Source organism: Bactrocera latifrons, unplaced genomic scaffold, assembly GCF_001853355.1.
Source record: "Bactrocera latifrons isolate USDA-ARS-PBARC rearing strain unplaced genomic scaffold, ASM185335v1 scaffold_358, whole genome shotgun sequence".
Lineage (NCBI taxonomy): Eukaryota > Metazoa > Arthropoda > Insecta > Diptera > Tephritidae > Bactrocera > Bactrocera latifrons.
This window is the reverse complement of record NW_017536999.1, coordinates 169,217-196,826: the sequence shown is the minus strand read 5'-3', so window position 1 is coordinate 196,826 and position 27,610 is coordinate 169,217. Positions and strand designations below refer to the sequence as shown.

General features: G+C 34.8%; 3 protein-coding genes across 4 annotated transcripts in view; 1 reads left to right on the top strand and 2 right to left on the bottom strand.

Moving 5' to 3' along the window:
* LOC108971744 (probable serine/threonine-protein kinase nek3) overlaps positions 1-21,636 on the top strand; it is an 82,866-nt gene extending 61,230 nt beyond the window's left edge. Inside the window, exon 4 of the mRNA XM_018938005.1 lies at positions 20,528-21,636. Coding sequence (XP_018793550.1) covers positions 20,528-21,583 — 1,056 coding nt within the window. The 3' untranslated portion in view covers positions 21,584-21,636. The remainder of the gene's footprint in view (positions 1-20,527) is intronic.
* Positions 21,637-22,450: 814 nt separating this feature from the next.
* Positions 22,451-23,903, bottom strand: LOC108971745 (DNA repair protein XRCC3). Its single transcript, XM_018938006.1, has 4 exons — positions 23,454-23,903; positions 23,038-23,381; positions 22,752-22,955; positions 22,451-22,696 (listed from the first exon to the last, which is right to left on the bottom strand). The coding sequence occupies exons 1-4, from the start codon at positions 23,638-23,640 to the stop codon at positions 22,472-22,474; spliced, it is 960 nt and encodes a 319-aa protein (XP_018793551.1). The 5' UTR covers positions 23,641-23,903; the 3' UTR covers positions 22,451-22,471.
* A 1,870-nt stretch (positions 23,904-25,773) lies between these two features.
* LOC108971741 (ATP synthase subunit e, mitochondrial) lies at positions 25,774-26,392 on the bottom strand. Of its 2 annotated transcripts, none has more exons than XM_018937996.1 (2): positions 26,304-26,392; positions 25,774-26,183 (listed from the first exon to the last, which is right to left on the bottom strand). In XM_018937996.1, exon 2 carries the CDS (start codon positions 26,138-26,140, stop codon positions 25,895-25,897), a length of 246 nt encoding a protein of 81 aa, XP_018793541.1. In that variant the 5' UTR covers positions 26,141-26,183; positions 26,304-26,392; the 3' UTR covers positions 25,774-25,894. The 2 variants fall into 2 exon arrangements, with proteins under 2 accessions (XP_018793541.1, XP_018793542.1); XM_018937997.1 differs by having other exon boundaries at positions 26,271-26,356.
* Positions 26,393-27,610: the final 1,218 nt, after the last annotated feature.

Sequence of the window (27,610 nt, the reverse complement as noted above, 5' to 3'; positions counted from 1 at the left end):
ACCAACACGAACACAGGTTGGAAAGGTGGAATCATTCGGAAACTAGAAGAAAGAATAGGTAGGCCATTACAGTGGGTTGTTTGTCTTCTACATTTCAACGAACTTCCATTTCGTGCTCTTTTCGAACACATAGATGTTGTCTCAAAGAGTCCAAATACATTCTCCGGCGACATAGGTAAACTGCTCCCTGATTGTGAGAAGTTGCCTGTTGTCAAATTTGAAAGTTTTCCATCCTGCCAATTACCTTCTGAGGTTATTAATCCGACCCAACTTAGCACAGACCAAGCTTATCTCTATAAAATATCAGAAGCTGTTATTTCCGGTCAATGGTCCTGAAATTTAGCGTCGATGCATCCAGGTAACATGTGCAAATCTCGCTGGCTCACCTGTGCAAATAGAATTCTGAGATTATACGTTTCTACTAACAAACCAACAAAGGAAATAAAGATTTTGGTCACACACATACTTACAGTTTACTCACCTTTGTGGTTCTCAATAAGGTTCAACAGTTCAATCAAAGATGGCTCGCGCCATCACTATGCTGAAATTCAAAGGTCGAGATACTTACCTGCTAAACTGCGCAAGGTTGTCGATTCATCCATTCAACAGAATGCTTTCTTTGCTCTTCCAGAAAACATTCTCCTTAGTATGATGACTGACGAACGGATAGAAGTCAGAAAGTTTGCCCTTGACCGTCTTCTGGCAGCCACAGAAGCAGAGTCTGACACTGTAATTGGAAGGGTTAGATGTAATAAAGTGCCAATGCTGAATTTCAAAGCTAATAATTAATACGATATGATTAACTGGAAGACTATTACCTTGACTGTTCCACCAGTTCTTTGTTCAGTTTCTAACGAAGAACTCATAAAAGAGCTGTCGGGTGACACTGCAGAGGTATGAAAATTTAGTGAATTCCCCTCTCACACCGTGGCAGTCGAAAGAACTGTCAAACTGGTGACAGAGGCATCTTCTAAAGTTGTTGGCCCCCAATCTCGTGACCGTTTTATACGCTCTACTCTGAAATCTAGGCAGCAAGTGCCAAAGTTTAGTACAAAATCTGATTTTATCAATAAATTTGACACAGATTCAGACTAAAACAAGCCTGGCATATGGTTGGTTGGTTGGGTTGGGCTTGGGAGGAACCCGAAGAGCAGCCACCTCCACACGGTGGGTTCTGGGTGACCAATACAGGTTAGCTGAGAGCTGCAACAATTTACACCTTGCGCTGTGGCGCGCCGCATTTTCGTTCGTATCTCGGGAACGGTTCATCCTACGGCCATGATCACACATTTCGGTAGCAAATGACGTGACAAATAACTTTTGTTTTATACATTTTGCCATGAGATGCGTATTTCAGGCGCTAGGTAGACAATTTCACGTTTTTAGGCGAATTTCCGAAATTTCAAATCCAGAGTTGGGGTTGAAGATGCAATCTCAAAACAAAAAGTTGCATTGGAATCAGGAAGTACTAAGGCAACTTTTCCGCGCTATTAGAAATCCCGAATCAAAAAAAGTTCGGAATCGACCCACCCTATTGCACACTCGTATCCACATTCAATGCTCATCCATTCTACTCACTCTACTGGCCATAAATGAGCTCAGAACAGGAGAACACCTACATGCCCACACATTTATTTGGCAATATATCGCCAAATACAAATAGATAGCAATGAATATTGTCCTTGTTGCAATGTTAATTCATTCTAATTAGTCAATAAATCTCAATTAAGTTCATGTGTGCCAACATGAAAAGGTAGGGAGGGGCCAAATGGCTAGAACGCCAGTGAGGGACATAACGGCCATTGTTGTTGCCGCATCACAGATAAGCCAACAGCTCCATCGCTCTAACCAGCTTGTCATACTTTACTTTTTAATGTTGGTTGTTGTTTTTGTAGCGCATATTGTATAACATACCAAGGGACTGCACTGAAGAGAAATCAAATAGTTATAAAACAAACTAGTATGAAAATAGTCAGCCAAGAGTTTTTCTTCCTGCAAGCAACGGGTGCTTTTACATCTGCTTTGAATTGCCAGTTATGTGATTTTGATTAAAAATATACGAATCTCATACCAAATTAATAAAGCGATTTATAACTGGTATAAGTCTCTTATCTTTCTGACTAGTTGGAGACGAGAACTTCTGGTTGGAAACTAATACATTTCCTGACATATTTGGTAATAGATCCTTCACTGCTGGGTTGTTTACACAGCAAATAGATGTCAGTGCAAAACTTATCAAGTATGTATATAAGTATAATTACATTTGTGGTAATTCAACGAATTTAATAAATAATCAAGGAAATTAGTAGGTCTATTTTCGCGAATGTATGTAAATGCGTGTGAGCGGAAGTCAACACATTAAACTAAGCCATCGATGCTGTTTCCCCATAATAATTAGATAATTATTTTCATAGCTCCATATTTGTGGAAAAATAGCGTTAAGTGCAAATGCGTGTATTTTAATGACATTTAGAAAATGTTAGCCATTTAGTGGTGTATACTTAAAAAAAACTGCAATGCACTATTGTTAGCCTTCACATAGAAATTGGCTATAAATATTGTAATTTCATGTATAATAAAAGCTGTATAAAAGCTGTCATAGCCTGCTACCGATCTGTGACTGTTATTGAAGAAACCGAATTTTACTAAGTTATCTGCATAATAATAATAAACCCAAGAAAAATTCTTTTAACCACAACATACTTCACAGATTAACTGCCTCTCCTTTGTGATCACATAAACTCTATTTTATTTTCAAGTAAATTGCTTATGAAGTACGGAGTGAAAACTTGATGAAAAGAGTCTTGAGCATGGGTCCATACTTCTTTGAAATATAGCCGAAAAACTACCGGCCCAATTTCAACTAAATTTTGTGCTAATTCCCATAATTCAAAGAATTGTTTTGTATAATTTTTAGCAATTTGTCCTGAGCATATGGCCGTCGTGAAATGATGTTGCGGAATATCAAGGTAAACACATCAATTATATGAAGAACTTTTGAGAGCCATTTATCAGAGACAAGAGCGTCAATTTTGTATATTATAGTCGAAAAAGTCTTTTCGTATTTTCACAATCACATTGCGTTGGAAAGGTGAAATTTTAAGTTTCATTTAACCAAAAAAATTAAATTTGGGTATGTTGAAAAAAAGTTACAACTATTCAAAAATGAGTGAAAATAATGAAAAAACTCGCTATATTTTGAAATTTTTGTATAAAAAGGGAAGTTTACGGAGACGTTGCTGTATCAGTTCGTGTAGCACCAGAATGGTTAGCACACTTCTGTTCTGGGAATTTCGAAATTTCGATTTACAGGGATGAAAGTTTTACTCTGATGGAATAATGTGTCCAGCGGAAAAATGGCAAAAAGTGGTCGACCAAAATGGTGCGTATTTCTTTATTTATTATTATAAAAATAAAAAAGTTAAAATTTTATCAGAAATACGAAAAGGCTTTTTAGAATAATCAATTATAAAAGGGAGGGGGAGGCGGTTAAGATAAAAATATTTAATACATTTAAACATCACTTCAAGTAAATACATTACAATGTTAATAATAACAACGGTATCAATAGTAACAATTACTGTCAATTTCGAAATCCACCAAATGACAATAGCAGACGTTAAATTACCAATTGATGGGCAAAATGGAAAAATCACTTGAAATAAATTGTCACTCGTCAGCGTTCTATTTTAAATGATCGCCAATAGCCAATAGCAAAATAGCGATTGCAAGCAACGCCGTCGCAAATGTCGAATACACGTACGGGCGAAAAGTTATGCGGTGAAATGAAGTGTTAATTGTGCACTTGTGTTAGTAGCACTATGATGGTGTGAAAGGGAAATGTGGAAATATGATACTTTGCAACATTGTAATTGCCTGCGATTTAAGTTCACTGCAGATGTACACACACATTGTGTAAATTATGAAAAATTACATAGCATTCGATGCCAAATTGCATTTCCACATCGTGGCAGCGGTGGCAGCGGAGCTGATGGTATGAATATTTATACTCCAGTTTGAAGGTTTTTACGTTGGAGGAAGAAAGATATGTGGCAATTGTTACCACTTGGGACTCTATAAATTTTAGTAAATAAAATCCGAGTTTAGAAAATCCGGTAAAATAGAACTCAACCAACGGTTCTTTTGGAATTTATTAATATCCACACAAAAAATGGAAATAAAGAGCAGTCAAAAATCATACTTTAAGGGATATGCTGCATTACTTAGTCACTCCTAAGATGCAACCATATCAATAATCACTAAATTGAGCTGACACTTACAGTCAAAGGCTAAAATAATAACGGGAACGCATGGACTCACATAAATTCAGCTCGCACAGACACTATCGACTACTATTTGGATTGACCCAGACTAAATAGAGCACTTAAAGGGCTACCATAATAGGCCATTCAATCGACTTTGATAGTTACAAGTATATGCAGCAAGAAGTAAGCCAGTTAGTTGGTGGTCGACAGCCGACAGCCGACAGCCGACCATCGGCAACTGCACAGTAAGCGATCAAATCTCTCTGGGCGAAAATGCAACAGCGTACCCATAAGTGTGGCAATAAACAAACCAACACTAAATATTTGGTTGCCGCAAATCGCGTGCAGAACAGACAGGCACGTAGCTTAGCCGCCAGACAGACCTCCTTAAAGGGAGACTAACCGGCTGGCCGACTATGTTGCTACTTTGGATAACCGACTGCCCGAACAGCAGGCTAATAGACACGTTGATACAAAGGCATACTATATATACATATACACATGTACTCATACACATGGGCCTTCATACATTGTCGCATGTCACAAGCACGGCGTGCCAAGCAAGCCGACCAATCGAGAAACACGCCGTCACCGCTATTACCGCCAACAACGGTTGAAATATTTGTTGCGTATATAACAATAATAGCAACCATGCTCATGTGTATATGTGTATGTGCGAAACAATGTCACAAACAGCAATGGCAACTGGCAGCGGCAATATTCGTATTTGTGTGTATGCGTCGCATCACCCATTGAAGCATTTTGGCGTTAAGCCAAATTGCAAATAATTAAATTAAATTGCCGCCAACAACAAGAACAGTGAAACGTCCACAGCGCGGCCATAGTACCACTGTGTGCCAATACATGCGAGCATGTGTGTACATCCAATGGAGGTAAGTGTGGATTGCGCAATAATTGAAATGACTTTTCATCTTTAAACACATATGGCACCAATGAAATGCACTAAACTCGTAAAGTTTCACTTTTTCCCTCACATTCTCCTTGGCAAAACGTTTAGAAACTGATGATTCCACATGCGTTTTGATGGATACAGCCTCAAAAGACTCATCATAAGCAATTATTTTTTAGTCCCAAAATTTGCGTAAGGCCTATTAACTTTTTTCAGGATTTTTTCTTTTATCTTTTTAATAATTATTTCCAATTGTGCGACCTCGTACCATATATTTAGTTAATAATTGAGCGCCACCGATTAATTTTATAGTTCACAGGAATACTTGTTGTTGTGGCTGTTTTAAAAAATTTATGAAAATTAATTCAGACGTTTTCAGATTTTTATGAGCCATAAATACACATATAATTTATATTGAAGCCGTATTTACCGAATTTTTTAATTATTTTCTAAAAAAAAAATTACCGCCCGAAACGTTGGCAAATACTTTAGTGCACATATTCCGATTTGTTTTAAATATTTTTCAAACAAAAGGCTTCACAAAATTTCTTTCCTATTGTTTTACAATTAATGTATTAGTTGAAGTACGATGGCATCGATATCGAAGCCATGCGAATTCATTTGGCGAAGAAAAACTTGTATTTTCACTAAAACAATTTCGGCTTATACAGCTTGCAATGCGATCAATAAATAGACCAATTTCGCTCTGAACAAGCCCCCCATCCACAATATTCGCCAGATTTCCCGCCTAGTGAATATTTTCTTTTTTTACAGAGTCAATAACTAGTTTACAAAAGAAAAATTTTACACAGATCAAAAAGCCGAGCTCGAAACAAATTCCTATTTTGAAAGCCTTGAAGCTTCAGACTATGGAACTGGTATGGAAATATTAGAAGACCATTACAAAAATTTTAATTTAACTAGATGCAATTTATATTAAACATTTTCTTGCACATTTTCTTTATTTTTAGGTAAGAAATTTAGAAAACAACAAAAAAAATCCAAAGTTGTTGTTCTTCGCCGAATAAGCATCTTTATTCTATAATGTTAGCAGAAATAACTCCTAATTAATTGTAAATAAGAAACGAAATGACATTAGTACCGTTGCATGACGACTAAGGAACAATTGGATACTATTAATATCGAAATATGCTTATAAACGACAAAGTGTTTAAACAGGAGAGAAATTCATTCCGAAACGAATATTTAACAAATGTGGAAAATTAATTTCGCACAATTTCAGTTTTTTCAAATTTAATTCATTCGTACTTATTGTTTTTAATGTGTAGGGCCTTTTATGAAGTCCTTGCTTTCGCTGTATAAATTTACACATAACACAAACAAAAGCAATAACTTCGAATAATTAAATGAATAATAAATTAAATAGTAATCGGGAACGCTGTTGTTGTAACACACACAATGGCTTATCTTTCATACAATAGCATACAATTCACACCAAAAAACCGTTATTTTGATATTAAACAGTTTTGATTGTTTATTAATTTTTTGTATGCACTTCATGGGATTTTTGTGTCATTTTAATTATGAATAATTAATTCAATAAATACATTTGCAACCGCAACTTAATTAAATTGCAGATCTTTTTCAATAAATATGTACGTATGTACTTGTATGTTTATACATAAATATATATGTATATTAAGAGGGGTTTGTAACTGAGGTTTAAGTGCGTAAATGGAAATTATTCGAAGTCACAAAAGTGCGATGTTTTAGTAAAGATAAACTGAATGTAATTTAGACACCGAAAACTGTATAATTACCAATTTTTGCAGTTAGACCCAGTAATATATTATATATTCAAAATATTAGGCAAGGGAAGGGTTCAGCTGTTGATAAAACTTTATTTTATAAAATGTTACGAAACATTTTTGATTCATTCAATTTCTATAATCAATAATCACAGATATGAGTGATATAAACCCAACAAAAGCGGCTAAATGTTCTACACTTTGTTTCATTGCTATCCAGACATTATATTTCTGTGAGATACTGTACTGATTTCTGTGAGTGTGTTCCCATGTTATTTTACAGCTCTATTGTAACTCTATCGTATTTACAAAAACAAATTTTTTTCTAACTTTACTTTTCCTGCTATTTTATGGTAAGTAGTAAGCGGAATGCACTGAAAACGGTGCTTCATTGCGATAAAGACAGCCCACGAAAAAAGAAAAGAAACAAATTTCTCTTTTTTCCTAATAATTTATTGTGTTTCCATTATTATTACAAAAATTGTACTCAATTCACGATAATTCCTCGTAAAACTTTCTTACCAGCCAATCCCAGATTGTCAATAGGAATTACATCAGGAGAACAAGCTGGTCATTCCAAAAGATCGACACTTTATGTTAAAGTCACGTTTTAGTGAACTTGCGATGTCTTGTTGCGGTGTCTTGTTGAAAGATTCTTGTGAATAACTGTGTATATAGGGTAACATATTTGCTTCTAATTCTTCCAGGTACACGGAACTATTCATTCGGCAAGAAGGTACTAGAATATGAAAATGCGGCACATAACATAAGTGAGCCTCATAGAAATGGGCTTCGAAGAACATTGCCGCTCTTTTTATAAATCTCTCCAGTATCCCAAAAGGCCGTCTGGACCATCAAAGTTGAACTTTTTCTTATCGATAAAAATCACCTAGGACAAATAGTTAAGTTTTTATGTAACCACTTTACACATTGCCGTAAGCCAATTAACTCAAGGGCAAAACCTTCACAAATTCCGAGCAATTGCACGATTGGTCTAACCCTCACCATTCAAAGCATCTACAGCTTCTATCTCTTTATCGTTAAGTATGTTCTTGGGCGGCATTCTCCGATTAGCTAACACAATTCAATAAAACTAATTTATAACTATAAATGGCACTGATCGATATGAGTATACTTATAGCAATGAATGTCAATGAGAGAATCAGATGTCATTATATTAGGGCTATTAGTATAAGCCAATGTCCAGACCAATTTTATTCATATTCAGCGCTAAACGACATTACATTATATGTAGTATAAGAGAGCTGGGATAATTTGTAGACCGATCTCACATTTAAGATATCTTTCATTATCACCAATATATGCGGCGTAAAGCCAACTATTTGTGCCCAATCACTAATAGAGTGCTATCTGTCTTCAGTAACAACTTCACTACCTCAGCATCTTGACTTCGTAGGGTTTTGTGTAGGACTCGTTTCACAGCCACCAATAATTTTTTGTATGTAGTTATATAATAAATGGCCTGTATAATTCATATTTGGGTGGTACTGACAAACTTGAAATAAATTAGTAAAAATCAAAAGTGTTTTGAGGTCAATAATAAAGAAGGCTTTTATCGGGATATTCCATGTTATCTAAGCTAACGATTAACGATTTATATAAGGTTTATTACGACACTTTGGTGCAATCCTAATGCACATATACACACATCGGTATATAGAAATATATGCAAATGAAAGTTTAATGTCCGCTTATATGCAAAAGCCTAACCATTCCGTCATATTGCCCTCAAGAACGACGAAACCGAGCGGTATAAGCAAAAAAATCATCACAATTCATGCATACATAGTCAGTAATATTTTCTGCAATCTAAATGGTGATGATGGCGGTGGCAATTAATTCACCTGATGCCAGCATATGTCAACGTGACTGGTGAATACACATACATATTTACACTCTCTAACAAAGCCGCTCCTCTATTATAAATATGTATACACTTCATTGTGCAAACAAAGACACCCTGTATAAGCGAATTTATCCTAAATTTATGTGCCTAATTACTATATATAAATTAATTTATTTGTTAGCATAATAAGCCGCAGCGTTTTATTATTGGCCACATTAATGGCTGCGCATACGCACACACCCACACAAAGACATTTCTGCACACTCAAGCTTAAGCACGACTGAATGTGTGTTTGTGTACATAATTTCATACATACATATACCATACATAAGTAGTTGACGCTATTCATACTCGCACATTTACACAAACAACGCTCATTGGTCACCACCGACTGTCCGCTCAGTTGCCCAGCAGCCAGTAAGCTGTCCGACCGCTACCAGTCAACACAAGCACATGAGCTGAATATCTAATAAATGTATTAAAATATTTTTTGTATTTGTTGCTGCGCCGAGGTTGGCATTTCAAGAAGGCGGAGCATGAGCACTTTTGGCAGCAAACATGCCGATCATAAAAATTTTAAATATTTCAACAGTGAATAAATGTGGCGAGTGGAGTGTGCGCAGGGAAGCAGAATGAAAGGCAGGTGAGGAGTGACAAAATCAATTCTCATTCAAATAAGTTAGTGCGAACTGCCACTACTGCAATGGGCGTGTGCTAATCACTGCTAATATTTGTATAGCTCAACATTATTAGTCGCGTGTACCCCACACATTCTCCACGCTCAGCACTCCATCACAACTTCAATTAGTTTGATAAACTGATATACGCGAAATTGTCAGCCTTGGATTATAAGCTCTTACGCACAAGTAAATACCTTGATTTTCAATTAATACCAACACTACAGTTGTATAATAAACTACTGCAGCTTTCATTAGGTATATGCGTGCATATGTATATATGCACATATGGTCATATGGAGATTTGTATAATCACTTTGTATTAGCTCACTGTATTGCATTTGCCGTCACTCATACGCACTGTAGCGCGACGAACATTCCCAACTGCCCGCAGCCGGGTGCTTAAATTAGCGCCGTGCCAGCTGCATAACACAAGCTTTTGGGCTTCAAGCTAATAAAATACGCATTGATTAGGCGGTGGAGTTCATCACCTGCATAGAAGGTTCGACAAATGGCCTAGCGTCACACAAATGTGCGATAAATTACGCTGACAAACTTGTCATCAAATATGCATATTAAAAAATATATTTAAGAATTAAATTTTAGTTATTAGAATGAATGTGTCGCAATATGGCAATATGCATGGTAAGCCAATTAAGATCAAATTAATTTCCTAGTTGACTATAAATCCAAAGTTTAAATTCAAGTTTTAAGCAAAGAAATTATTTCTAATTGGGTTACTACAAAATATACTCATACACATTATAAACTGATTTTCTCTAAATGTTAACATAAATACATAAATGGTAGCCCTGTTTTATGTTCACAATTACTTGCCTGTAGAGCTTGTTGTCATACTTTCGAAATTGAAATATTTTTGTTATCTTTCAGCTAATAACTTTTCGTGAACAACTTGCAAATGCCACTTTGTTGTCAACACTAAGTGCTCACCGTCATTTATGGCTTTATTATTGTGTAACTAATCTGCCGGAGGTATACACAAGAGTATACAAACAAACCCGCTAATGTGACATAATAACAGTAAAACAAAACTATTACTTCATTTGTAGTGCTTACATGAGCTTATCGGTGACCTTTTGTAAAATCTTAAAAGTCCATATTCTAATTTTCTTGGTATCTTTCTTCTATCATTTGTCTTTTGGTTCCACCTCACTTTGCTTATTTCACAAAATGAAAATCATAGTAAAATAAATGAAGTTATTTAAGTCCTAAGAAATTAATACGGGGAATATTCGTATCACACACCTCTAAGAAAGGCGCTCCAAACCTAATGTTTAAAAGATATTGACATTGACGGTTGAAATTGAACTAATTTAAGACAAATTTGTTTTCTTGATTTGCTTTGAATTTTATAACACAATAAATTTAATCGAAAAAGTATTTGAAACATTTTTAAAGAGCAGAAAATTTTCTTTAAGACTATTAGCTTTGAAATCTAAAATTATTTTTTTTTTTTTGAGATATAAAGAACATAGTTTGAATTATCTTTTAAATGGTAAGGTTTTCGAAAAAATTGTTTTCTTTTTTCAACTTCCTACAAAATTCAAAATCGAAATTTTATTTTCAAGTTGTTGGAAGCGAGATTTGAATATTTCATTACAATGGAGAGCTCATACTTGGAGAACACCTCTTATATTCTTTTTTTTCAAGTTTTTAGAATGCGAAGAGAAAAAATAAAAAAATTTTTTTTTTGACCCACCCTAGTATACATATGTATATATGTACATTCTGTATCTGTTTTGTGAACGGTGCTATTAGGAGGCACAACTGGCCACAATAAATCGCGAAATTCTGGCAAGTGCCGACAATGTTGCAGCTCTAATAATAAGCGCAGCGGATAAATGCTCATACAAAGCATGTGCGCGCGTTGTGGGAGAAAATGCAATGTGTTTGCAGCTATAGGTAGATATAGAACTGTGTGTACATAAGCAATATGCAGATGCATTGTGCTTGAAAGTTAATTATAAGTGCCCTCTCCAATTTGCAGCGCTCCTCCTACACTGTGGTTGCACAAACACATTAAATTAGCTTGTTTTGTAATTAAATTGAAATTTTTCGACTTTTACAAGGATGTAGAAATTAAATTACGATTTTGAAAACAATTCAAACATGAAATTAAAATATAAGCATTACGCAACCGGGCAAACATTTTCGGGAAAACACTAAGCCATTGCAAAAACAAAGCAAAAATTAGGTAAAAACAGTTCAAAAGTTCTCGCAACATTACAGCGCTCAAGCGAAAAATGGACGAGCACGCATCGTTAGAGCCAAAAGTCAAGTGGCCGCATAGCGGCATAGACACATACACATGTATACAAAGAAGGGAACGACACGAAACATGCCAACATTATGAGGAGTCTTTTGGCATTTATGAGAGGAAAATACAAAATAAGCAGCAGCGGCAAAAAACGGCCGCGACAAACAATTGCAAGGCAAGGGCAATTGGCCGTTTCAAGAAAGTGATACCACATATAAATGAAATTGGAAACAGTCAGTAGTGAAGCAGGAAAGTCACTTCACGGCAAAGCAAGTCGAAAAATATATATTTCACGCTGCAAAACTTGCGCGTTGGGCATAAATCAATAGCGCCTGGCACATAAACCATGCCAGCAAATTTCTAGAAAGAAAGCATAGCAAATACCCGGCATTCAGCGCCTTTTCGCATAATTACCTGAACGTTTTCGCGTGGCAAGCGAAAGGCGCGATAGTGCCGTCTACCTGTCGCCATCATAAAAATCACTTAAAAACAGCGTCAACAATTGCATCTCCGAAAATTGTTGAGGAAAAGCGGTGAATCTCCCACACAATATAAGCCCCTGCTGTTGCCTCGCCTATCAGTTGACGCTGTTGAGCTCTTTGCAACCGCCTTCGAGAGTGTGTGGCGACGAGGCAACACCTTCACTTTCTTGAGTCTGCTTTCTTCACGTCAGCCGTAGCGTTAATTTTCATCCGCCCCTCAGTGGGCGTTACATTCGGCAGCGGCAGCCAGCAACAATTAATGCAGACTGACACCAATATTTTAAACACCAAGTTTTCCTGTTTGCCTTCTTGTGATTCAAGTGCGCTGTAACTTTGTGTCCCTACTACAGTTTATCCGCAATTCTTTTTGAGCAAAATTTCATTTTTAATTGCTGTGTTTGCCTTCACCCGTCCTGTCGCCATAATAAATCAGCTAATTTGATTTATTTACTTTTACCGCAAGGGAATTTAGGTTTTTTGTTTGTCATTTTGTTTTTTGAGGTCATTTTGGGAAATAAAGCAGTGCAATTTGCGATAAATATCTAAATTTTGCTGCTGCTGCTACTTCTGCTCTGACAGAGAAGACACTTCTGATTCAATTATCTACATTTAAATGCATATATAAATCATAATAATAATAGGAAATTGATACTTACTAATAACAATGCACTAATTAATTTTCTACATATTACACACAGTTTTGGCCAAAACTAAAGCACCCCTAGAGTATTTTTAAAACTGTTTTGCATTTATTATTAATAATTTACCTATATCTATTTTTTAATATTACATGAAAATTAATTTTCATATTCATAATATTGACTGCTTCAACCGAATTTTCAAAACTTTGCCTGAACCGAAGCTCTTATACCGTAGCATTTTTTATTACAACTAGTACTATGAGCAATAGTAAGACTTTATTATAATTTTAAAATTCTTATTTTGTTCTTCAAAGTCTATGTAATTCCCCTCAAAGTAATCCCCTTAGCCCAAATACCCTTTTAATGACTTCAATTGACTCTCAACGGTTTCCCCTTAGCGGTTGTTTGAGTTTGCTGAATAGCCAGAAGTCACACGGAAGAAAAGGTCAATACGAAGGTTGCGGCACGATATTGATTGAAAAAATGGCGAAAAACTCACGAAAAATCAATGCAGTATTCAACGGTGCAATATCGTACCTTATGAACGTTCCGGCACCAGAAATTTTATTCCAAACACAAAATTGAATGGAACTTCTAAGTATGTTAAAAAATTTCACTCAACGTGAAAATCGCCGAAAGCACTTTATGTACTTCAGAAAGAGAAGCGTATACGAAACATGATTATTTCGATGTGATATTTTTTACTGATATCACTGATAATAATTACAACCATAAAAAATATTTCGAAAAAAATTAGCGGCAGAACTGAAAGTTGACGAAGAAAAAACCTGAAACCTGCGGCCGTCAAAAAAAACGTGAAAACTTCCGAAGAATCCTACAGGGTTTCATTGTATATTCCTCTGTTGAAACAGATTCAATTGATTTTGCTGTTTCCAGAAAAAGTATGTTTTCCGTCATGATATTAGACTTTATGAAGACTAAAATACTGCTGTATTAGTATTCATGTTTCAAGTAAATGTTTATTTAAACATCGTATTTGAGTGAGTGATTTTTTTCCGCAAGGAAATGTTTAATCTTACAGATATTTGAAGTGTTTTAAGTACTAAAACTATTATTTTTATTTATTTATTAGTCAACATTTTAGAGAAACTGCGAAATAATTTGACTAGTTAGAACTTAGTACAGCAGATTCAAATAACTCACATTCAATGTACTTAAGTTTGTACATATGTATATTCACACATTCATTAAATGGTAAATTTTTTAGATTTTAAGTGGTCCAAGGACCAAGGATTCTGTAACTACAATTATTAAAACCTAAAAAGTGGAATTGCCCACTAACTCTGTCCTTACAAGTATCACAATATGCTAGCTTTAACGTCAAAATCCTTGCACTTTTAACGCTGTTTGAGAACTATGAAAATTTCCCATTAATTATGCGCATTTGATGGTTATAGCGTACTAAAAATGTATTTATGATAAAAATAACTGTATTCCTGTATTTAAAAACATGATTATATTCTTAAGTTAATGTGCGATCACAAAGCGTGGTATATCAGCAGCCACAACTATTGCAAAAACAGCAACAAGAACGGCATCGAAAAAGCAAAAACCGATTGCCTCCACCAACGTAGCGCACTTGAATACTCACCCACACCCACACACACTTACACATATTCAAGAATATGTATGCCCCCGCTGACGAAGTGTTGTAAATTTTTAATGAACCCAAAAATAAATCCCCATTTTGTGCATAGCCGGAATTATTGTGATGATTTATTGGCATTTAAATTGCCACTCGCCTCAATGCAGTTCAGCGAACGGCTATTGGTTCCCATTGCATTTTTTACATTTCATGTGCATGTGCTGATATGTGTATGTGTCTGGACAATTTAAATATAATTTCATATATTGTACATATGTATGTATGTATATTTTTGTGGTATAATTTGTGTGTGACTATATAAATGCCTATAAATAATTTTGTAGGGTTGCTCTTAACTGATGACAGTATGGGAGTATATAAATAAATTATAAACAAGAACAAATAAGCCAACACACTTGACGCATGAATAAAGCAGAAAGTGGAAAATGTCACATAACAAATATTTTCTTACATTCACTTTCAAATATTTTCGTAGCGCTGCGACCAATACATACCGACAAGAGTGTTGAGCAGCACTAAATTATTGTTGAGAATTTTCATGAAAGTTTCCTAGCCAAAACAAGGCGGCACGTGCCCGACACACACACACACCCTTACGTAGAGATAATGAATAAACTTAAATCGACGCTAAATAACCAATAAAATCCGTTGCTCCAATTTATGATTTGTTGTTATATTTGTTGCTTACTCCACAGTAAGAATATGTTTTCAGGTTATATTTCAAACAACATACAAAACAAATATGCGACTGACATAAAACGATAATTATTGTAACCCTCCTAAATTATAAGGACGTAAGAACTAATTTCCAATCAAATCTATCTCATATGTATATATGTATGTACTTACGACATATGAAAATATGTATATATTAGGGTAGTGATAAATATATAAAATTTTGATTGCATTTTGAAAAAACGGTACGAAAGAGATTTCCTGTATTAATGAAATAAAGTTTTTGAGTGAAAAGCCACCCTGTAACTAACATATATTTTGATAACTTTTATCTAGTTAAAGTTATCATTCGTAAATGGTTAAATGCGACTCTTATAAACAAAAAAAAAAATAAACAAAAACATCAAAAAATTCTCAAAATAATATTGGACGAACGTAAAATAAAGTTTTTCTAGATACATGTGTGGATCATAATATAAGGATATCAGAAGTTGGACATATCGTTCCTGAAAATTTGAATATGAACTTTGAAGCTAAAGCTCTATGGCACTAATTGTATAAAAAAGTTGAAAGACTGCAATAATCGGACTATTGATGTCATCCATGATGAATAATAACACTGGTTAGCGGTTTTGTTGCCCTAGATATTATATAAGATCGATTTCAGATATGTATATCAAAACCACTTTCATGATTTTGTAAAATTTGCTGTCGTTTATTTTTAACAAAAAAAGGGATATAATTATTTATAATACCAGTTTTGTTTTCAAAAATAAGCACTCATCCAAGTTAACATAGAGACAAATGTCCAAAACATATTTTATATCTTAATTAAATGACTTTTATGCGCCTTTCTCTTATAATTTTGCAGTTGACCATGGCTTTTTATTATTAATTATTAGCAGTGTTTATACTTTTCTTTCATCACTTTTCAATGTTAGTGGAACAGCTCTCTCTCTCTCTCTCTCTCTCTCTCTCTGTGTGTTTCACGCTATAATTTTCTAAATTATCCAAAAATATAAGGTAATCGTGGATATAGTTTAACTTGAAACTAACATTTCAACAATTTTCAACAATTCATTCATAACTTTGTGCTTCATGGTTACTACTAACAAAAAACTTTTCCAAGCATCACTTTCCGGAACAGTCATAATCTTGTTAAAATCTGTATCTTTCCTGATTGAAAGACAAACTACTAGTTCGACTTTTCTATGCCAAACTTCAGAAATTTTCTACAAATGTAGTTAAAATAATATCCTTGAAAGTCCCAATCGTCCTAAATCCCTGAGCGGATTTTCAGAAAAACAACTTAGGCTCAAATGTTTCACCCTCCTTTTTTTCCGCTGGTGAATTGTAATGATTTCTGAGAATTTAGCGCCATCGTTGTTTTTGAGAGCATGCGCACTATATTTGAAACCCATAGGAAGATTTTCATTAAGTAAAACTGTAAGACTGTAGAGTTCGATATACTTAGCCACGCATCATGTTTATTTACGTTCCGCACAATTTTTCGCATATTTTCGGATGAGAATGGCGATCACATAATGTTTGTATGCGCGAAAAGGGGTGCAGGACCCTAATAATGACTGGAAAAAGTTTTATTTCTAAATAACCGTTATATAATCGAAATATAAGTGCAAATATCATAGAAACAAGAACATATTCAATATTTTCATAAAAAATTCGTGGTCTGTACACTTGAAATCATCCAAACTTTTCTAAAATATCCAGGAAGCAAGAAGCACTCATAACCCAACAAAAAAATATTTTATGCAGAGCTGTGTAATTGATAATAACAACAACATTATCAAGAGAAGTTAATAAAAACAATGTATACAAAATCTCTTTACTTAAACGCCTAAGATTTTGTGACTAAATTTGTATTTTTGTGGTTTTAAAAAAAACAAGGCGTGAGTGCCAAATAACATAAATAAGCCATATTTGTATGTAGGTATGTATATTGTATCCTAAAGGTATTATTTAATTAACACTTCGCTGTTTTGATTTGTTTACCGTTAAATTCAAAGAATATGTGCTGCATGCCACATGTAATTAACTCAATTACTTGCGTGCGGTGTTCCAATATGTGTACGTATGTATGTACCACAAACGAAGAATCACATAATTCCTACAATTGGAAATTAGACTGCTACTCGTATCTATTTACGATGACGCACATTCCACATTTTTATTGGCAATTGAAAGCAAATTTTGAATTTTCATAAATGTAAACACCAGCGGAACAATAAGTACGTGTTTGTGAAACAAATGTTGTATATTTGTATGAGGGTTTATGCAATTAACTACACATTTATCACAGAGACAGGGTGTCCGAATTTGAGCAACAGTATTTAAATAATTGAGTACCCTTAATCTGACATTTATGTAACAGCACCAAATTGGGAAAATGGCAACTTGGGTTATAGGAGGGAATTAGTTATCCTTAATTTCAATTAATTTTAATGTAATGAAATATTTCAATGTTATATTTAAAAGTACTTACATTTTCCCTTTTACAGCGAAGAAACCGAAACTGATTGTGGTTTGAGTCAAATTACGGCGAAAGCCACTGAAAACAGTCTCGCCTAGTTGCAACTTTGTCACAAACTAAATTGCATGTATAAATGAACAGCTTTTTTATGATATTGCCATTTAGCGAAGTTTGCAATAAAATTGCAAGGTTAACTGAATACCTCTATTATTTTTAGAAAATCTGCGGTATATTTTCTCTTTTAGTTTTCGCAGTCAAGTACTCTTGCCGGATATGCGACCGAGCTTTCTTCCAATTTTTGGCGGAATCAAATAGTATGACAAATGAAGGGTGCCATGTGTTATAAGCTCCCACAGAACTGACGGTGAACTTCCGAGAATTCAAAAGCTACACCCGTTAAATCTGTAAGAATATTTAAACACCCAGTATGTGTAAGTGTGTTTGTACACGTGTATACTTAGTGCTCCATTTCTCGATCATGGCACTTTTCCGAAGCTCTTAAACTTCTGTGCCGTCCAAAAAGTTAATGAGTAATTATAAGCATATAATAGATTTACATAGTGCATATATGCATGTATGTATGTGCACATGTGTATAGTTATTTTTGGATTTTACAGGAAATTAGAAAATTACTCAGTATTTCTCATAATAATATAAAAAACAGGTCTATTGAACAAAATGAAATTGAATTTCAAATAAGTTCAACAAACGAAGCCACCTACACCATGTTTTCCGATTGTTAAATTACGAAATCAACGAGAAGCACTCATAATCCATCTTCATCAATCGCTCAAGCCATCGAACAATTCATGAATCGTTCGATTATTTGTTTAACTAGGTGGATATGCGAGTGCCTGTGTTGTAATCGATCAAAGTACATATGTACATGTGAACGTGTGTGTGTGTTATTGGTAAAGAAAATAAATGCTAGAAAGCAAAACACAATCAATGTCTGGCTAAGAGCTTTTGATGAGCCAAAAGATTTCATTATTTGGCATTAAATAAAATGATGATGAGTCATTAATAAACTTCAACGTACCTTAGAACATTAAATTCAAATGTTTTTTTTTACGCAGACAAAACGAAGCGGAAAAATATATTTGTACCGGGTTTCCAATAGGGATGCTATGATTTCGTGTGTCGTTTGGTCATTTTTAATATGCCATGAACTGTAATGTCTACAATTTCATCATAGAAATATATAAGCAAGACAGCGTTTATAATTATCAAGATAATAGTTCTTCAATTGCAACTTTTCGTACGCTTTTGCCGTTTTATGGCCGTAATAATCGTTCACCTTCGTATACATCGAATTGTTGTTTCAAGCCTACATTTTCTTTACATAATGTTCAAGTGATAAAAAGTAGTTGTGATTTAACATCATTAGATTATTTGAAGCCATTGGTCTTTATAAATAAACCAGACTCCATTCGATTTGAAATTTGTTCCAGTGAATTCTTTACTGCAAAAGAAGTCTGGGAGCCCATTGGAACTTAATATTGTACTTCACATTAAATAAAAGGTTTTTGAATTTCCTTAACAATGAGTGTTATTTTTTTAAGAAATCATCTCTTATTGGAAACCCCTGCATATGAGCAGAACACTGAACTGAAAACACATTTATATACAAATATTTTGAACATGATGAATTCCAACCAGCCAGACAAATTATGACCTCGAAACTAATTCTTTGACGGCGTATATAAACCATTTTCCGCGTGATTAAACTTTCAGCAGTTGGTTGTTGTTAGCAAGGAAGTTATGTCAATGACAACCGATTGCCATATAATCATTGCTCAAAGATGTCAAATTTTCATATGTGTTTAGGACATATAGGACCTCTGACAGTTATTTTATTAAATAATAACGTTTTTGTCAACAATGCTTTTCTAGAAGAAAAGTAAAAAAGTAATATTTGGATTTGGGGTTAATTAGCATTTAATGGAAGTATAAAGGCACATCATGTATCTTCGAATTCATTTGATTAATTTGAGAATGAAAACCTTCAGAACTCTTATTTATTTTCAAGTCTACTTTTATAGAATTAAAGTGTGATGCAATATAAATTTTAAATAAATTATCTAAATATTTTTTTTTTAATAATGACGACATTATAGTTAAGGGGATAGTAGTGTTTTTAAGTTTTTCAATTTTATTTTTTGTTTTAAATAAATGCATAGCTTTTTATATCTATCTTATAAAAACAGCAGATTTTAAAAGTTTAAAGCGTTTATCATAATGAACGTTTTCAAAGTATGTGTCCTTCATAATTAAATTACTTCACCGATTGTAGTTTGTAATAACAAATTGAAATGTTGTTAAAAAACGTAACTTTGAAATTTCAGAAAACTCCCCCGGCGCTTTTAACCATTTGTCATTACACCCAAAATATAGATTTTAGATTAAATCTTTAGGTTTATATTTGTGTAGATTACGGGTCTATAGGAGATTGTTCCTAACAACGAGACGTAGAATCAATTAAAGTGGTGTCATAGAAAGGAGATTACCTCTGCAAACAATGACTTTGAACATCATCGACTCACGGCATTAAAAGCATCGTCACCCTTCCAGCAAGGCCGGATCCATTAATGTCCTTAAATCTAACGAATAGCTATTTAAGTAATTAATGTTAATAATTACAGGTAATATTTGTTTAAGCTTTTGCTCGCGAAAAACGTTAGTTTTACTGGTATTCCTTGAAGAAAGATTAAATAGTTTGTTTATTTAGTTAAAATTAAATTATATAAATATAAAAACATACTTTTAAAGACAAACCTGTAGTTATGTAATAAATTTATTACGAATAGATTCGAAAAATTTTGAATTTCTTTTTTTCTTATTCCAGGTAAAAATCTGGTTTCAGAACCGTCGAACCAAGTGGAAGAAACAGGATAACATCACGAATTCGGAAGTTGCCGAGCACAAAACCACAAATACTTCTAAAAATTCAAGTGAGAACGGCAAAACGCCGAACAGTGCCACCACAACGGGGTCCAGTAGCACCACCACCACGCTATCGGCCGAAACGTCAAGCAAAAAATCACAAAACCACCACCACAGCAACAATGGCCAAAACAATAGCTCCGCAAATGGTAACACCGAAAAGAGTCGTTCCGCTACCTCGACTGAATTGAGTGCCAAATTATCTGCGAAGCAAACGACAAAAATCAAGAAACAGCTGAGTGCATTGCTGGAAAAAACCGCAAAGAATCCAACGACGCCGTCTGTCAACAACAATTGCTCGGTCCTGGTGAATGGTGGCGGCGCAGACAGTGCTAAACCAACAACGGTGAGTGGCAGTGGCAAAGCGACCAACAACAACAAAAACGCGGAAGGTGCACATCAACATTCGCAGCATAATCACCAACACCATTCCCACCGCATTCACCACTCGCACTCACTTCCTCACCATCGGCAACACGCCATACCGCTGACAGTTGAACCGGCTGCGCCATTGGAGCAGACCGAGAAACTCGAAATAAAATTGGAGGAGTCACCGCAACACCGCGAACTACAATTAAGTATATTGCGCGCCGCCAGCAATCATAGTCCTATGCAATTTAGCGACATGGATTTCGAGAGTAAATTGGCAGCATCAAAAATATCAAATGCGCTGCTCGGCTCAAAAATTCATGCCGATAGAACAGAGGAGGCAAGACGACGCAAGAGCAGTAGCGAGGATAAGGACTTGCAGCAAGCAACAGGAAAGGCGCGCACTGAGAAAATTCTAAAAATGGAGACGGAGGAGGAGGAGGAGGGGGAGAAGGAGCAAAGAGAAACAGATTTGAATAGGGAGATGGATGTAGCGCAAAAAACAGCTGTAAAATCACCAACTACAGATGATGACGAATTCGAAGAGCATGTCGAGGAAGATACCGTGATGCACAATGTGGAAAATTAAAACAAATCAAAGGAGAATATATAAGAATATTTAATGGAGAAATCTTCCAGTGTGAACTGTGCCAAAAACTGAACAAAATTTAATTTCTAGAAATTTAATTTTAAAATGCGCCTAAGTGCAGTCATAAGAGGAAGCTCAATTACTGCAAGAGGATACTATTTTAGTTATATACATACATATAAGTATATGTATTTATTATTGTTATTTATGTATTTAGCTGTTTAGACAATTAAGGAGAAAAGAGTATAAAACCAAATCAATTGAACAAACAATCGAATTATTTAATAGTTTTAACTAATGCTTATGCTTATTGTAATTATAAATTCGCTTTTCGTATGCAATTTCGCAATTAATGAACTAGGATAAGAAGAGTACTAAGGATGTGCAATTTTGCTTTAGTGTTGCCATAAATTCAAGGAATAAATAGCAAATTAAAAAACTAATGAAGCATATGTATGAGGATTTCGAATGTGAGAAGATACGAAAATTATGGTTATTTCGGTGTAATGTGATAAATGGACAAGTGTAACAAAAAACTAAATGTATACGAAAGGAATTTAAATGCATAATGTATGTAAATATGTCAAAACGAATGTATGTAATTATGCATGTAAGTAAAATGTAAACAAAATTCACTTGCCCAAACACATTCTTGCAAGTCCATTTGCTGTTAATTTCAATACAAACAAATCGTTTATCACATGCATACACAGTTTATTGGTCGTGTTTACAAACAATGATTGTAATGAATTACATAATTCAAACTTCAACTATTTATTGAATGTACAAAACAGGAGCATTGTATGCTTAACGATAGCTATGCGAAAACACAATAGAAAATAAAAATAAAAAACTATACATAATGAGAGAAATAGATATGTTAGATAACTATATAGGTATATCGACCACACCGCCGGCAGTAATTAAAAACTCGGCAACTTCGCTTGGTGTCTCTGGTGAGTATACGATTTCAAATCGACGTACTGTTAACAGGTCCCCATTGATTTTGACTTCTTTCGGGACTTTGGAGAGTTTGAGACGCGTGCGCCCTAAATGTGCCCACGCTAAACCCAAGCAGGGTGTTTCTTTCACCGCATCACTTACTGTAGCAACCTAAAAGTCCAGAAATATTAAATAGTTTTAAATTTCTAATTTGTATCTTTATCACTTGGTTCACACAAATCACCGCACAGTTGTATTTGTCAACGTAATGCAGCAAGTGATTTGCCAATTTGCGCATGTCCCGAGCGCGTTTAATATAGTTGTTATAGGTGCGAAATATTGCTGCGACTGAATCTATTATAATAAGGCCAATATTAAATGATTCCATTAGCTTTGCTAAACGCACACTAACACATTCTAACAGGTCACTCTGTAACATGGATTAACAGTTGTTAAAATCAATGTATAAATAATTAAAGAAAATATTATACTCGCATTCAATAATCACATACCGCTTCCAGAACATGTTCTATATAAATATTTCCCATATAGTTGATATTAATTTCAGGAAACCGCTTTTCAAATACTTTCGATAACTGAAACAAACGCTTCGAAGGAAAAGCATCTTCGGTGCAAATGTAGGCGACTGGTTTATTCAATCCACCCAACTCAGTAGGCAGTTGTACGGCTAGAGATAATTGAAGCAGCAGTTGCGTCTTTCCAACTCCTGATGCACCACAAATCTCTGTTATGCCACGTGTCACGATGCCACCACGCAAACAATGATCTATGGCTATGCAGCCTGTCGTTATGTGCGACCACTTCGCAAACAATGGCACTTGAAGTAATGCCGATACTAGTTTAATGATAGATAACATACATATAAAAATATAATATAATATTTTCCGAAATTAAGTAATTTGCTTACCTGGCTGAAAAACGACTTTTGCAGCTGCATCCTTTAGCACACGTATATCCGCTTCCGGACATTCTTGAAAAAGTTTCGACTTGGTGAACGGACCAGGTTTAGCATATTGTACAGGCTGCCTAATTTGCTTGGAGGTATGGGGACTATCTTTTTTATGAATTTCACCTGATTTCGGACTACCCGCCATGTTTTAGTTACAAAACATACTTTGCACAGAACAAATCTAAAATTTATTGACCAAACAACCACTCAAACTAAAATTACGCGGGTTGTTCAACAGCTGTAACGTGAGTAAAAGAGTTGCCAGATCCCCAATAAATCTCCCATATATTCTCTTTATTATTTATGTAACGAGGGCCGGATATTCATAATAGAGTAGATTTACCTATATCGATTACAGGATTCAATTGTATAAATATTTTTAATCGTTAATTCAAAATTTTTTCTTACGTTTTTTCAATTATTTGTATGCATTGAAATTATATGAAACTAACTTTTCACGCGGCTTAGTTTATTAACAATACCAAATAACTTAATACAAACTATATGCACGATTACTATACCACAGTAACTCTATTCGTTGTGGTGGTGTTATCCCAAATCTTGTCCGATTATCGCCTTTGACGCATTTTTGTTTTGTTAAATTAGAAAATGTTTCGATAAATAGTCATAGTGTTATATATGGTATAAGGAAATAAATTTGTCGAATTATGAAATTTATCTTACAGACAGAAATTTAATTTCAATTTACTTTATAGGATCTAATTACAAAATCAACAGAGATTATACAAGAAGTTCCTCCGTTATTACCTTCTGCGGGAATAATAGAATGACTGTGTAAATTTCCACATCTCACCGTTGTTGTTGTTGTTATTCTAGCGGTACCTAGTCCCCGTTAGGATGATAAGGATTAGCTAAGCTCAGAAACGTGCTGTTTCGACGAGGTCGGACCAAATGGAAAGGGGTGTTAGAAAAAAATGCAAAGAGGTGGCCAGTGTCCTGCGGAGTCTCATTGTCCACAGGGCATTGCACATGTTATAGGACACGTCGGGGTTTATTCTGGATAAGTAGGAGTTCGACCTGCTACAGTATCCAGAATGAAGCTGCGCAAGGATCCCTCACGTTTCTCGCGCCAACTCGAGCTCTTCGTCTGCGATGGGGTGTAGTTTAGCTCCGAGTACGCAATTCACTGAAGGGAGTCGGTGAAGTTGTTGATGGCTCCACTGTGAAAGCGGTCAGTGCTTGCCGCCGACGTAATCGAGGAATGACCTCTTGATGTTCCTAGGAGGCGATTCCGCTCCAAACAGGTGACTGTAGTGATGATTTCTGCGAAAGCGTTCCAATAGGAACTGCCTGAAGAAGAGTTCATTAGTCTAAAGCTTCCCCGTTTGCGATCTATTGCATCCAGGCGGCCAGAGAAGAAGCGAGAAAAGTGGAGAAAAAGCCATTTACCTCTTTCTCTCTCTCCGTATTATGGTTCGGACGTTCGGCGAGTTCATAACGGTAACGGGTATGTACAGATTAAGAAATTTAAAATAAAAAATGATTTTATCATAATAAAGCTGAGTGTGTGTTTCCTTATAACGGTGCATCTTTATGCTTGAGAAGGAATAAAATCGTATAGCTCTAGAACCCATATAACTAACAAAATTGAATGTAACTGAAGGCTTTAATACTTTCAAGTTTCAAGAGTATGAAATATTCGGATATACCCGGGCTTAACTCTTCGTTTCTTGTTGCATATAATCAGGGATGCATATAATACTGAAAAATGTTGCAAGCCGTTATGCCAAAATAAAAATAAACAGAAGCAAATCAGCTGATTTTGCCAATATTAATAAAACAATTTTCATATCCTTATCAACAATGAAAAGAACTAATTCTATCCTAAATTGATGTCACTGGATTAAACGATGTTTTGTGATAACAGGCGAGACCACCATATTCAACTGGTCGCAGTGCATTCCTCAACTTTCAATTTATCTATCTACCCCTATCTTCCTTGCATCCTTATATTATTAAATCATGGTTATATATACTATAAACTGATATAGCTTTTCAAATACGCAAATTATTGTTTTACAACTTAGCTTTGTAATTGGCTTTTCCCTGCTTCAGTTGTAATTTTTGCAATAGAAATATATTATATAAAGTGCTTTGATTCTGATGAAGAACTTATAATTCACACATTGACCTATCAAACATACATGGCACTTGTATACAAGTTCAATGTTTTTTATAATTAATATGTCATTTTAACGAACTTTATGTTAAATAAATGCGTATTATTTAACGATAATTTATAGTGATAAGTCACATATTTTCATATTAGAAAAATTAACAATTTATTGATGTTATACGAGTCTTCGTTTTTATTTATATCGCAGTTTTTCATTGCGGTGGATACAATCTAAAATATAAATCCTACTGGAAAGAATTACTTAATGCTTTGGAGTTGGTTTGGACAATTCCTCCAATGCACGAGCCTCGGCTGCTGCCGCACGCTTTTTCTCTTCAGCCAATTTGGCATCACGAACTGCCTTTTGCTGGGCTTCGATCTCACGAACCTTCTCTTCCTTCTTGGATAATCTGTTCTGATGAAAAGCTCCATAACCAACACCAACCAATAGCAATGACCAGCGGCCGAATTTTATTAAAGGCGATACACGTACTGGAGCCTGCGACATTGTGAATGCAGTATTATGTAATTAGCTTTCGATCACAAAAGTTCTGCAATTAAATTGTGTAATTTTGTGATCATTTATTATCTCACTATACTGAATAATGGATGATGTATGACGATGTAATAATAGTTACATATGTTATTGATGGAGTTTTTTAATATATTACCAATTTACAAAGTCGCGAATTTCTTCGACAGCTATAGTTCCAATGGAAAATCGTAACCACAAAACTGTCAAAAACTGACAGCTGGAAATGTCAAAAATAAAGGTGCACACTTTTTATTCGAATGACGTTGCCATATACGAAAAATTTATAACATTATACATATTCAATCTATGTGACTGAGATAAATCCCTAAAATTTAAATTAAAAATTTTAATAGTAGATGTAAAATTCTTTTACTTCATTAACATTATAACTGATTCGAATAGAACCGTTGCTTCGCTTTACGTAAAGTATTTGTTTTGCTAGAAACGCTCGATGTCTGTTGTCGTAAGATTACATTCTTATCGAACGAAACAGTCCAGAAAAACGTTGCTCAAATCTCATCATTTTACCCTTTATGGAACACTCTATCTGTATTGTAGCGGATTCTCGATAACTCAGCTTTAAGTTCGATCATTGGATTGGATCATGTTTAGTTCTTCTTCTTTTTCCTGATTGGCGTAGTCACCGCTTACGCGATTATAGCCGAGTTAACAACCTCGCGTCAGTCGTTTCTTCTTTTCGCTTCGTGGCGCCAATTAGATATTTCAAGTGAAGCCATTTCCTTCTCCACTTGGTCCTTCTAACAGAGTGGAGGTCTTTCTCTTCCTCTGCTTGCCCCGGCGGGTACAGTGTCGAATACTTTCAGAGCCGCTGTCTTTTAATTCGCTGAACTATGTCAATGTCGTCGTATATCTCGTACAGCTCATCATGTTTAGTAAATTCTGGTAAATTAGCGTCGACTCTATTTTGTTCTTGTATCGGTATTCGTCACAATTTTGGTCATTCTTGTTTTTAACGGGGCATCGCGGCAGGATAGAATTTATAAAATACTAACTGTCAAACGTATTGCTATTGCCATTGACAAATCTGTATGTTGGCATTTGCTAGCATGATATAATCATTTACTCAAAGGCGTAGGGTAGGTAGGTACGAGCTGATGTAGCGCACGTTTAGTGCTCTTGAAAAAAGGATAAAGATCCTTTTGTTTACACACGTATTTCTGAGAAAAATAAGTTAATAAGAAAAGGAGAAAAATACTTTTGTTTACATATGTATTGCTGTGAAAAACAAGAAATTATATTTTTGGACTAATAATTGTATCATAAATTTAATATTGTTAACATTAAGTTAATTATAAGTTATCTGAACCACTCATTGTATAATAGAAATGAATTGTATGTATATGAAGTACCCGGTGACCTGTCAAAAAAAAGAGCCGGTAACCATTTTGTAAAACATCCGACATTATTCACTTTGCTTTTTAG

What these genes read in the sequence shown, in the direction of transcription:
- LOC108971745 (XM_018938006.1), bottom strand. Translation starts at nt 23,640, where the DNA reads ATGGCGGGTAGTCCGAAATCAGGTGAAATTCATAAAAAAGATAGTCCC. An exon ending in TAGAACATGTTCTGGAAGCG is followed by an intron (nt 22,956 to 23,037) that starts GTATGTGATTAT and finishes TCCATGTTACAG; the next exon opens with AGTGACCTGTTAGAATGTGT. An exon ending in CGGTGATTTGTGTGAACCAA is followed by an intron (nt 22,697 to 22,751) that starts GTGATAAAGATA and finishes CTGGACTTTTAG; the next exon opens with GTTGCTACAGTAAGTGATGC.
- LOC108971741 (XM_018937996.1), bottom strand. Translation starts at nt 26,140, where the DNA reads ATGTCGCAGGCTCCAGTACGTGTATCGCCTTTAATAAAATTCGGCCGC.